The sequence below is a fragment of the Syzygium oleosum genome, unplaced genomic scaffold (assembly GCF_021117445.2).
Source record: "Syzygium oleosum isolate NSW1041296 unplaced genomic scaffold, Sole_v2.1 Sole_v2.18, whole genome shotgun sequence".
Lineage (NCBI taxonomy): Eukaryota > Viridiplantae > Streptophyta > Magnoliopsida > Myrtales > Myrtaceae > Syzygium > Syzygium oleosum.
Window position 1 is genome coordinate 6,611,926 of NW_026607502.1, and position 12,151 is coordinate 6,624,076.

The 12,151-nt window shown below is 39.1% G+C and overlaps 1 protein-coding gene across 1 annotated transcript; it reads right to left on the reverse strand.

Annotated features, from left to right (window-relative positions):
- Positions 1 to 612: 612 nt before the first annotated feature.
- On the reverse strand, positions 613 to 1,998 carry LOC115662548 (probable protein phosphatase 2C 58). Its single transcript, XM_056319831.1, has 5 exons — positions 1,755 to 1,998; positions 1,581 to 1,696; positions 1,222 to 1,495; positions 931 to 1,085; positions 613 to 750 (listed from the first exon to the last, which is right to left on the reverse strand). Exons 1-5 carry the CDS (start codon positions 1,996 to 1,998, stop codon positions 613 to 615), a joined length of 927 nt encoding a protein of 308 aa, XP_056175806.1.
- Positions 1,999 to 12,151: the final 10,153 nt, after the last annotated feature.

Sequence of the window (12,151 nt, forward strand, 5' to 3'; positions counted from 1 at the left end):
CAGTAACAAGATTTGGGTTCAACATTTGTGGAATGCCGAAGGCCCAAAGCTAGTCCGGACCAGCTTTGGGCTTTCGGCATTCCAAATACTAGCATTTGGCCAATATTAGGCCGAAAGCTGAACCAAACGGGACTACAATTACACCGATGGCTTACCAGCATCGACATGCTGGCAATCCAGTCATCTCGCAAGTTCAAGTATTGTGGCACGAAGACAAAATGCCAATCTCTAAGCGGTGAATTAGAGATTCTAGGATATCACTTACACGCAAACTTAACTTATGATGTCCAATGAAAAAAACATGTCCTGTCGCCCATTATTCCGAGTATTGTATAACATGTAATTTCACTTTCCCAAATCTAAAGAGAATTTCATATATCGTTACCTATGAATATTGTATAGATGATTCGTTATTTAATCATTTGGCATGCTGATGGAACCACATTCGTGTTTTTACTCATATATCATTCCCTCCAGTAGTCAACCTGTTGTTTCTCTACATTCTACTGCCAACAGATCTACTTACTCCAACAGTAATCTAAAACTCAAAGTAAACCACGAGCATTCATTTCGCGCCATCTCAAGCCTAAAGCTGAAGGACGCGACACATCGTCACTCGAATTTTTCCACGATGCACGAGATGTCGTCGGGGCTTTTTCGGGACATGGCTTCTCTGATCAACGCCTTTGACGCTTCCCGAGCATCGTCTATCGCCATTATGGAATCTGCCGCCTCTTGATTCGACATTACCTGCAGTGGCGAAAAGCTCCAATACATGAGCTGGGAAATTTCAGTACCAGAAAGCATATAGGTATGCCCCTAGTATTTGAGAGTTGACATAAGTAAATGGATTGTCCCTTTTTCTTTTCTTCTTGCTTGGACTAATATGGAATGACGTCGAATATCCAGGGCATCAAGCGGGGTCAGTACCTTCCAGAGGCCGTCGCTTGCCAAAAGAATGAACTCAGTGCCCTTGTCGATGTTCTCGATGAATATATCCAGTTCGGATGGGATATGATCCTTCACTTTCTCATTGCCGAAAGCCCTGGTCATGGCAAGTTGTCTGTCCACCCGCGGAACGTTCCCTGCAGCATTCGGGAGCAATTAAGACTCAAAGAACTGGTAACATCGAGCATCGAGCATTAAACTTTGAATTGAACTTTGAAATACAGTGTCAGAAACACTATTAAACTTCGAACTTCTCAAGTTCGAAGGACACACCCGGTCTTTGAGATACAAATCCTCCTCTGCTTTCTACAAGTTCCCTTTCCTTTTGCGGTTCATGATCAACCGTTATCTGTTTAGCTTTGCCGTTTTCACACATGTTGGCACGAGAGTCACCTACGTTAGCTACTATCAGCTTCTCCCTATTGATCAGTATAGCCATGGCCGCAGTGGAACCTCCTCTTGAGCTGACTACGCCCTCTAAAATTTGGTCGTCCGTCTTTTTGTAGGCCCGCTTGATTGCACATTTCGGGCTTGTCCAGAAGTCCGGCTATTTTATCGGAAAACAAAAGAAAAATGTCTCATGGTTAGAGCCACAACCGTCCTTCTGTTCACTAAGCCACATACACACATACCTCACTGAGTATATTGTCAAATAGATGGTGCTGCAAGTACTCTGCAACTTTGCCGCCGGAGTGTCCATCAAAGATGGCATATAGACCTAATTCATTGCCATTGTGCTCTCTCTTTTCTGCGACGATGGAAGTCTTCCATTCCGTGGTCCATCTTTCCCTCGACTAAATCGAAACCATGAGTGACTTTGCTGCGTGATTCCTCCTGCTCATTCTCCTTGTCCACCTCATCTTCCTCATCTCCGTCATCCTCATCCTCATCCTCGTCCTTGTCATCCTCTTCTTCTCTATTGTTGTTGCTGCACGTCTGATGGATCCGGTCTGTGCCCTGTCTTCCTCTGTGATTGCATTTATTTATGGAATCTAACAAGTTATTAACAGGCTTTGGTCTAGATGGAACTGATGACCGCTCTCTAGTCATTCACCATCTATTAATCAGCACAATCTTAGATGATCAATAAAAGGACTCTTCTGGCATCGCATAAACTTGTGCCCAATGTTTTGCCTTTGGTTAAGTCTAAATGCTACACAAAGATATTATCACTGGTCCGTACAATCCTATTATAAATATTTAATGGACAGAACTTATATGATCATATGCAAAGTGTAGCTCACAATCATTCATATCTCAACAACTATTTCATTGAGTGACAAATCTTATTCCATGTAGAAGATCAAGAGTACTTTCCTCGAGTAACAAAAGTAGCAATTCTCACATAGCTTTGTCTGGTTACATCAGCTTGTATTTTGCATTGTATTATAGTGCTTCTGGTTGAAACTTTAATTTAACATCTTACCTTCAAGTGTGCTACATTTTCTTCTCCTCGTGAATCATCCTCCAAAGTGTAGTCCTCGCTCTGCAAAGCAATCCGTTTCAGAACAAGCGAACAATAATGAGTAGTCAAGAGACACCCTCATAGCATCCAGTTTTAGGTACATATTCCAGACTAATGTTTCTATTGCAAGGTTCTGTCTCACCAAGTGCAACCCTGCCGTGTTTCTACACAGAAAATATTGTGCTATCAACATAGAGGTACTCCATTCATATATGCTAATCTACATTTCTTCTCTTACTGGATTTTGGCACATGTACATGTCTTTAGCTTTTGATCCGTCAGAGTTCCATGTCGATCTTGGAACATTATGCACTTTTATCTGATTGACTCACTAGATCCTCTAAAAGCTATCCTAAGTTCTTGAAAGACTTCCATTCTTCTAAAGACTCTATCTAAGAAGCACATACACCAAAAGTAAACAAAAAAACCCAGAAAAAGAAAAACCCTAACCAAGATCTAGTAACATTGCAAAATGAGAAAATAGTGATCCAGCTGAAATACACCAAAATACAAATTGTAAGCATACAATACGAGGACATACACACCGCTCTTCTGATAGACGATTGGTCATTGGCCGTGTTTGCTCTTCTCTTCTGGTTCAAGGAGAAAAATTAAATTTGTGAGCAGCCGGACATTTAACTTGGCAAAAGTTAAAAAATACTAGCAGGTCCTATCTATATGTTAGGCTCAAATGGGTCTAGCCACACGGCACATTAAGATTATTGAGCAACCTCAACGGCATTCTGGTCACTGCATCAATCGAAACAAACAAGTGCAGGATTTTTATCAGGAGATACCTTTATCTGTCGGAACAACTCTCTGTCAGGAAAGTACACTGAACTCTGCAGTTCGAAAGGCTTCGAGTCAAGTATATGGAAATCATGAGGCATGAAATCCAGAGGCTTTGGAAATTTTCTGAAGGTTAAGCTTATCATCATTATAAGAAATTGTCAGACCGAAAAAAAATCATTATAAGAAATTGAAATCCCAGATGCAAAGGCGCTTTTTGGTCTGATAATTCGTGAAATTTATCTACCAGCATCTTCATCAAACCCTCCACCTCAGCCTCTACAAGCTCCCCCCTCCTTTATTAATATACTTAGATTGGCTAAGTATAAATCTAAGTATATACGCAAAATAAAAACAGAAAAACGCAGAGAACCAAGAATTTGACAGACTATGAGAAGGCGAAAGACCATATGCCAATAGATATCGATATCGCCGTGCGCAAAGGCTGATACAGCGAAGACAGCCCGAGGTGGTGCATAATCCAAGGCATATAGTAAATAAGGCTGGTAAGGAAGGGTATCCATAAATGGGTGAAAGAGGGTGCGAGAAACCGAACTCAGAACCCTCTGACTCTGATATCGTGATATAGCTTTGATCCCGTGAGTGTCTGTTCTAAAAGTTTTAACTATGATTGCATAAGTCAATGGAGAACGAGGCAGAGCACAAAATATGTAGCTTGAATTCTCTTTAACTCGTGAAGTTCCAACATCATGGGAACTTGAAGTAATACTGGGAATGCGAGAGAAGTGAGTATATGGTATACCTTCATCGTTTGCAGACAGTGAGAAGCTTGAGCTTGGCCTTCCCTTCACTGTTACGGTATAAACACCACTGGGAAAGAACGGGTCTGGAACTTGTTGGGTGCTCGCTCAGCGACACAAGTCCCCGAACACAGAGTGAGAGAGAGAGCGACACACACGTGGTGATTGGTGGTACTTTTGACGGAGTGTGAACGTCGCACCGCGCACTTGGGGAAGAGTAAGTGTCGACGGTTGCATGGTGAAGAGCCCAGAGAAGAAGCAAGGAGGAGGTGGAGCAGGCTAGCAGCAACCCTAAACGCCGTCGTTTTTTAAGAACTGGATGGGAGATTGTATCTAGAGTCATTCGGCGAATATAAAGATTACCGAGCTATAAACATTATTGAACGGCCCTAAAAAATATAATAGATGCGAAACTTGCCCACATGGGAGAGCGCGCTTTATTGCTCGGGGAGATAAACCAGTCGAGATGTGCAAAAGCTAGTCTTGACACCACTCGACCGCTTAAAAAAATAAACAAAGGATCATTGACTGCATACCATTATTACTAATAGAGATTGAAAAGTTTTTCAATGTTACTTTGTTGGGTAAACCACATAGGGAAAGGACATTACCATGAGTTTCGTACAACACTTGGTTTGGTACTATAACTTTTTGAAATAAGTGTCATAAAAACTTTTAAAAACTGGTTACTAAAAGATATATTTGATTTGTCTTACTTGAAAATCTGACATGACACTAATTTAATATTGAACAAGAAAATTGCCGATTTATCTTCTTCTTTTTTTAAAAGGAATAATGACACATAAATGAACTCTCAAAGGTTATGGTACTAAAGTGCGTACTGTGAGAAAGTTACAGCACTATTATGTCCTTATCCCAACAATTAACAAGCATATTGAGAGATTAGCCCTTACTTAAATGTTCCAACTTGCATTAGTTATATATGAAAAGCTATTGTTAAGGCTGAGACTTAGCATATAAAAGAAATTCCAGCTATTAATATAGTTACAGCTAATCTAATATATCATATTAAAAGTGACTTTGTATATTAAATAGGTTACATTTTTTTTTTGGTCGAAATAGGTTACATTTTAAAGAGGCAATCTCTTCTCTTCCAAATGAATACTCAAGAGTTTTTTCAAGAAAAAATAAAGTTTAGAGAAAAATCTCTTGACAATAAGTAGTACAATTGTCTATATGATTGAGCAAATACTTTTCAAAAAAATAATACTACTATTCTTTTAAATTATTAACATAGTTATAGATATTATGTCTATTTAGTAATATAAAAAAACATCGAGTGGTAAAATTAATTCTCCGAGAATGTGAAAGTAATTTTTTTATACCTTCACATAAAATTGATTCGATTATGAATAATATGAGATGTGATATATCTATAGAAAAAGTCTACTCATCTATTTATAGAATAATATTGAGAGAGAATGACTTTGTCACTTGTAATATAAAACACCATAATTAGTAAATAGCTTTGACTTCCATCTTATACAACATGTACCAAAATACAATTTTAGAGTCAAGGTTAATTAGAGAACAATAATTACTCATAACGGAATTACCAAAGGATTGAGTCAAATAAAATATAAATAGTTTCTGATAAATTCATTTTTTTTTTTGTAAAAGATGATGTATAGATGTTTGGTATGTGTAGAGTGAATTTATATATAAGGCAAATGAATCCATGATATTCAGTTATCTCCTAAATGATATATATTATCTTCAAAGTAATATTTTTTTTAACAATTTCATGATTATTATCGCTGCTATAACTCTAAAAGTTACTTTTTTTCAGATCAGTTTGATGGGAGAAATTTTAATAAATATAAATTTTCAAATAAAAGATTGTATAATTGGAAAATATACTGGTAGTTTTGAAAAGTTACTGGCCACAGTGAAAAAAGTGATTTACGCAATGTTATCACCTTCTTACTTTACTATGTTGAAATTTGCTGGTCATGTGGAAAACTTACTAACCGCTTAGCAGAATGAACAATTCCCCAATGTTGAAAGTTACTTTCACTTAACATAACTAATTGATTTATCATAAAGTTTACTAGTTAATCATGAATAAGTACATAATATATTGAAAAATTCACTTTTTCCATTACACAGTCACTAGTCGCCTGGAAAAGTTACTAATTTCCATAGGTTGCAAATTACTTTTCCTCTTTGAAACTCTGTAATTATTTATTGAAAGTTACTATAAACAAATATCTATAAAATTACATATTGGATTTATGCATAGTCTAACTGCACCTTGAAAGTTACTTATTTCACTTATGTGAAACTTACTTTTGCATGCATTATTTTCTAATCACCTTGAAGATTTTGTATCTATATAGACTTATGCTTTTGGCTTTTTAATTAATCCAAATTTTGCGGTGGATGCACTTTAACTCTTTTTTAACCCTTAAAACATAAACCTTTCAAAATATATAATTGTTGCCACATAGATTTACATATATATTTTTTAGTAATTTTTGGAAATTTAATTAGAATTTTAAATTTTGAAGGAAAGAAAACCTTTTACATAAACTTAATGCTATATAAAAGGGATAATGATTCAAATAGTCATTGACTTGAACTTAATTTGCAATATTGTTCATGAACTTTTAATTTTTTCAATGTAGTTCCTGAAGTTTGGTCTAATGTATAATGTGATCCCTAAACTATTAATTTGTTCAATGTGATCTCTGAAATTTTAGTACATATTTAATGTAATCCCTGAACTATATAAAAATATTCAATATAGTCCATGTACTTAAATTAATGGAAGGAATTCCGACAAAAAAAAATTAATAGAAGGACTACATTGAACATTTTCATATAGTTCAAGAACTAAATTGAACATGTACCAAAAGTTCAGTGACGACGTTGAACAAATTAAAAGTTCAAGGGCCATATTGCATATTGGGTTAAAGTTTAGGGACCGTATTGAACAAATTAAAAGTTTATGGACCACATTGCACATTGGACCAAAGTTTATGGACTGTTTGTGTGATTTTTCCTATATAAAAAGCCCTTGCTAACTTAGATAGGTTCATCCTGACCTTTTCAATATGAGTATTCGATAACCAGCATGATAACACTACTTAACATAATTATTAAATATGTTGGTACTTAAATTTTCATATTAAAGTTTCTAATTAATCAGCGGAGTTGCTAACTTCGACTATTTTTAAAGTGACTAATTATTTAAAAAAATGATTGTATATGGAAAGAATTCCTAATCATCCATACATGCATACTTTCAGATATGAAAAGTTACTCATGAATGAAAAGAGGCTTCCTGTTTTAACTAACTGTGAAATATTGAACCAATGTATTAATATCTAAAAATTATTAATCATCATGAAATATTAGCAGTCACAATTTCTTTGCCTACTTTTCTCCATTACTTTTGACTTCAACTTATGAATTTTAATGCAACATTTAATATTATTCAAATTTTCAAAATTTACTAAGATATTATATACAATTCTATAAGTCAAAACGAGAATATTTCGGTAAGTTTCATATAAGTCTATCTCTTGATTTGGGTGTAGCAGGCTGCATATGGAGAAGGTTAAAGGATCCCCACCCGTAGCCATGGGGTCGGGTGAGGCTAAGCTGCTATTGTTAGCTCTTACACACTCTCTCTCTTCGTATATTCTTTTTTGGTAACTTTTTTTTATTTTCTTATTACTGATGTGGTGTTGCATTAACGTGTTGACACCTAAACTTTTTCAACAATCGAATTTATAAAATTTGAGATTTGAATTCCCTAATCACGATGAGACTCTCGAATTCCCTAATCAGAATTAGACTCGCTCCTTGACAAAAAAAAATTGGCCAAGTGTCCTTCTTATGTCAATTTGTTATATTTCGTCGGTCCGCCCATGATGTGTGTGTCCAAGGGACACCATTTGCTCTAATAAGAGGTGCGTCTGAGAGACACCTTTTGAAGAGGTGCGTCTGAGAGATACCTTTTGAAGATGTGCAAGGAGAGTTTCTTAATAGAAGTTAAGATAACTTCTTCGGTAGATGAACAATTTACAATAGAAATTCAGAACTCTCTGTCTCGACGCATTAGGATTCCGTATCTACTTTGAGAAGACAATCGGCATTAACGCTGTGGAATAAGAATACTTTCCTTGTGATTGTATTCGGATCAATGTGTAGTAGATTTGTTCATCATTTGCTGGTGATTCAACGTACGATCCTAGAAATTTTGTTTGGAGTGCATCGAACAGGTTAGTCGATTCTCCCGACACTCGCTTCCAACATTGGTATCAGAGCCTCGGTTATGATCTCTGTCTTGTTTTCCCGTTGATTTTTTACGCTTGCTGTTTGATATGGAGATCATGATGATGAACTTCATACTGTCTGCATGTTCATTGCTCGGGAATTGCAAGATGAATTGACGAACATGAATTGAAACGAAGAACGGGTTTGAACGTTACGGGCAACCGTTTCTGTTCGGATGATTTTCGAAAAATTATTTACAGTAAAAATTACTTTTTATTATATAAAATTGAAGAACTCGCCGAGACGAGCAGAACGGTGGGTCGAGCGCCGCCGGAAGAAGTCAGACGCGCCCACACGCGCGGCCAGAAGCCGTGGCACGTGGGAGCCACGCGCCCACAGCGCTAGCATTTGTCACGCCCCGAACCCCTACGAGCTCGCGACATCTCCTGCTGCGGTCGAAATGATGCGACGTCCCAGGAACGTCGCCGACCCAACCCAAATATCAGAGCCACATGCGGAAGCGAATATAAAAACCCCGGACAGAAAGATGACGACAACAGGGTAGAACACCATAACGATCAAACAGCAACATCTTCATACAGCACCAAATATACAAACATTATATTACAAACAAATATAGCAAACTAGCATTCACAACCACCGACGTAACAAAAAAGATCGGGTGGCTTGGTTAACCTAACTTCACTATAGGTCGATCTATTTTACACACCTCCTAGAAACTACCCTAGGGAAGCTACTAGTCACCGTCTTCCACTCTGTTCCTGATTCTTCGGGCTTGAGCCTCCGGAAACTCATCTGCAGTTCCACTGGGCACCAAAAGCAGCTCCCCGGACTTCCAAAAAGAGGAGGCGGTTCCCTGGGTTTACGGCTAGAGGTCTGAAAGTGGCGGTTATACAACCGTGAGACGTATCTCAATAAGTGTACAACCCCAAACCCCACGTAGGCACTCACGTACCGCCAGACGAAAACACACATAACACACAAAGATCAGCCAAACTAACAATCACATGCGACCCTACCGGAATTCCTCACGCACGTCCACCTTTCGTTAGTCAACCACACGGCCCGATGTGCACGAAATACATCACCGCCGCAGCGTGCCTGGATTATAGAGCAAAACCCACTTGGGCACGTCCCATACCATGCCTAGCGAGTTTTACCCCATAATCAAGCATCACACCACGCGATACAAACACACTCGCACACCAACTCACACCACACGCCACTTTCTTAATTTCACTCGTCCCGCCAATTCTTGCTCATTCTCAGCCTTTCCACCACTACCGCGCCCGCGTAAAGCGCATCAGGCCAACGGTCTTGGCCTCGTCGAGCATCGTCACCCGTCGGGCGGGCATCGTCACCTCGTCGGGGACGGCATCGTCCCGCGTAAACGTACACGCCTCAGGACGGAATCCTACACACACTTTCCTTCTACCGCGCCCGCGTAAAACGCATCAGGCCAACGGTCTTCTGACCACGTCAGGCATCGACACCTCGTCAGGCCGGGCATCGTCACCTCGTTAGGGACGGCATCGTCCCGCGTAAACGTACATGCCTCAGGACGGATCCTTTCCAACCAATCCCACATTTCCGTATCCTCGTTCCACTCAAACCACACTTACACACGGCCAACAAACGCATGGCCAACAAATGCACGGCCAAACATACACACCTCACACACACATTTCACAATTTCACATTCTCGTCACACGAACACGCCACCCAATCACACTCTTGGCACGCGAATTCAATGCATATTCACACGACCACGCCCCTACACCTCACGGCCACATACACACGGCACGGCACCACATCACATTCGGCCCAAGCACAATCCAAATCAGCCCACGATCACAAATCACACAACCACGTACACAATTCAATTCATAGCATAATTCCCACCGATCGATTGCACAATTCAACCCCAATCCAGTCACAACATCACGGTCCTACCCGAGCTGTCTATACCTCAAATCTTCATCGCCAAATCAGTCCACAACCACCAAATAACCAGTCTCTCAATTCAACCCCAAACAGCCCCTAAAACAGTCACAAAATCCCTAAACCGAACCCTAAACAGTGACCGAAATCCCATCAAAATAAATAGTAAACGAACTCCAAAAATTCTAAAATTTGGATATATCATAAAACACATCTTGATCAACATTTCTTATGAAGAACACAAAATCCGGTTCAATCTACAACCATGCCTTTTTGTCCCTCGAAATCAGACCAAAATCAGTTCACTCTAACAGACTGCTTTTTCCTCAAAATACATTTATTTCAACATCCAAATCACCTTGAAAAGCTTTGAAATTTTTATATGTTATAGCCACAAATGTCCCCAATAAATTTTGTGAAGGAAGTATTGTGAAAATAGGCCTGGAAAAATTTATAAAAATTCGAACAGACCCGAAGGTCGGTGAACAGTAAATCGGGCAATTTTATTTCGGTCCAAAGATGGGCTTCCGAATGGCCTCAAATGATTTCCAAAAATTCCCAAATTAAAATATGTTATACGTCAAGATGTTGGAAACAACTTTCATGGAGAACACTTCCTAAAATTCGGGCCACATAAGTCACAGTAAAAATAACAAAAACCAGTGATGCAGCAGCAACCTAACTGGAAATCAGCCAACACACACCACCGAGCAAACCAGCCACTAAATTCACCCTAAACCGAGCCCTAAACAAGCCTAACAATACCCGAGGTCCTAGGCGACATTTGGGGAGGTCACTTACCTAAGAAATGATTGTATATGGAAAGAATTCCTAATCATCCATACATGCATACTTTCAGATATGAAAAGTTACTCATGAATGAAAAGAGGCTTCCTGTTTTAACTAACTGTGAAATATTGAACCAATGTATTAATATCTAAAAATTATTAATCATCATGAAATATTAGCAGTCACAATTTCTTTGCCTACTTTTCTCCATTACTTTTGACTTCAACTTATGAATTTTAATGCAACATTTAATATTATTCAAATTTTCAAAATTTACTAAGATATTATATACAATTCTATAAGTCAAAACGAGAATATTTCGGTAAGTTTCATAAGGTGTGTCTGAGAGACACCTTTTGAAGAGGTGCGTCCGAGAGACACCTTTTGAAGAGGTGCAAGGAGAGTTTCTTAATGGAAGTTAAGATAATTTTTTCGGTAGTAGATGAACAATTTACAATAGAAATTCAGAACTCTCTGTCTCGATGCATTAGGATTCCGTATCTACTTTGAGAAGACAATCGGCATTAACGCTGTGGAACAAGAATACTTTCCTTGTGATTGTATTCGGATCAATGTGTAGTAGATTTGTTCATCGTTTGCTGGTGATTCAACGTACAATCCTGGAAATTTTGTTTGGAGTGCATCGAACAGGTTAGTCGATTCTCCCGACACTCGCTTCCAACATTGGTATCGGAGCCTCGGTTATGATCTCTGTCTTGTTTTCCCTTTGATTTTTTACGCTTGTTGTTTGATATGGAGATCATGATGATGAACTTCATACTGTCTGCATGTTCATTGTTCGGGAATTGCAAGATGAATTGACGAACATGAATTGAAACGAAGAACGGGTTTGAACGTTACGGGCAACCGTTTCTATTCGGATGATTTTCGAAAAATTATTTACAGTAAAAATTACTTTTTATTATATAAAATTGAAGAACTCGCCGAGACGAGCAGAACGGTGGGTCGAGCGCCACCGGAAGAAGTCGGACGCGCCCACACGCACGGCCAGAAGCCGTGGCGTGTGGGAGCCACGCGCCCACAGTGCTGGCATTGCCAGCGCGTGGATGGCACGCGCGCATCGGCCAAACGGCGCGTATTGACATCATCGATGACGTCAGCAAAACTGTCGGTAACCGACATGCTGACATCATTGATGACGTCATCTCGCCGGCCGGCCGACCGACCGTCG

What these genes read in the sequence shown, in the direction of transcription:
- LOC115662548 (XM_056319831.1), bottom strand. Translation starts at nt 1,998, where the DNA reads ATGACTAGAGAGCGGTCATCAGTTCCATCTAGACCAAAGCCTGTTAAT. An exon ending in TTGACAATATACTCAGTGAG is followed by an intron (nt 1,496 to 1,580) that starts GTATGTGTGTAT and finishes CCGATAAAATAG; the next exon opens with CCGGACTTCTGGACAAGCCC. An exon ending in ATTTGTATCTCAAAGACCGG is followed by an intron (nt 1,086 to 1,221) that starts GTGTGTCCTTCG and finishes CGAATGCTGCAG; the next exon opens with GGAACGTTCCGCGGGTGGAC.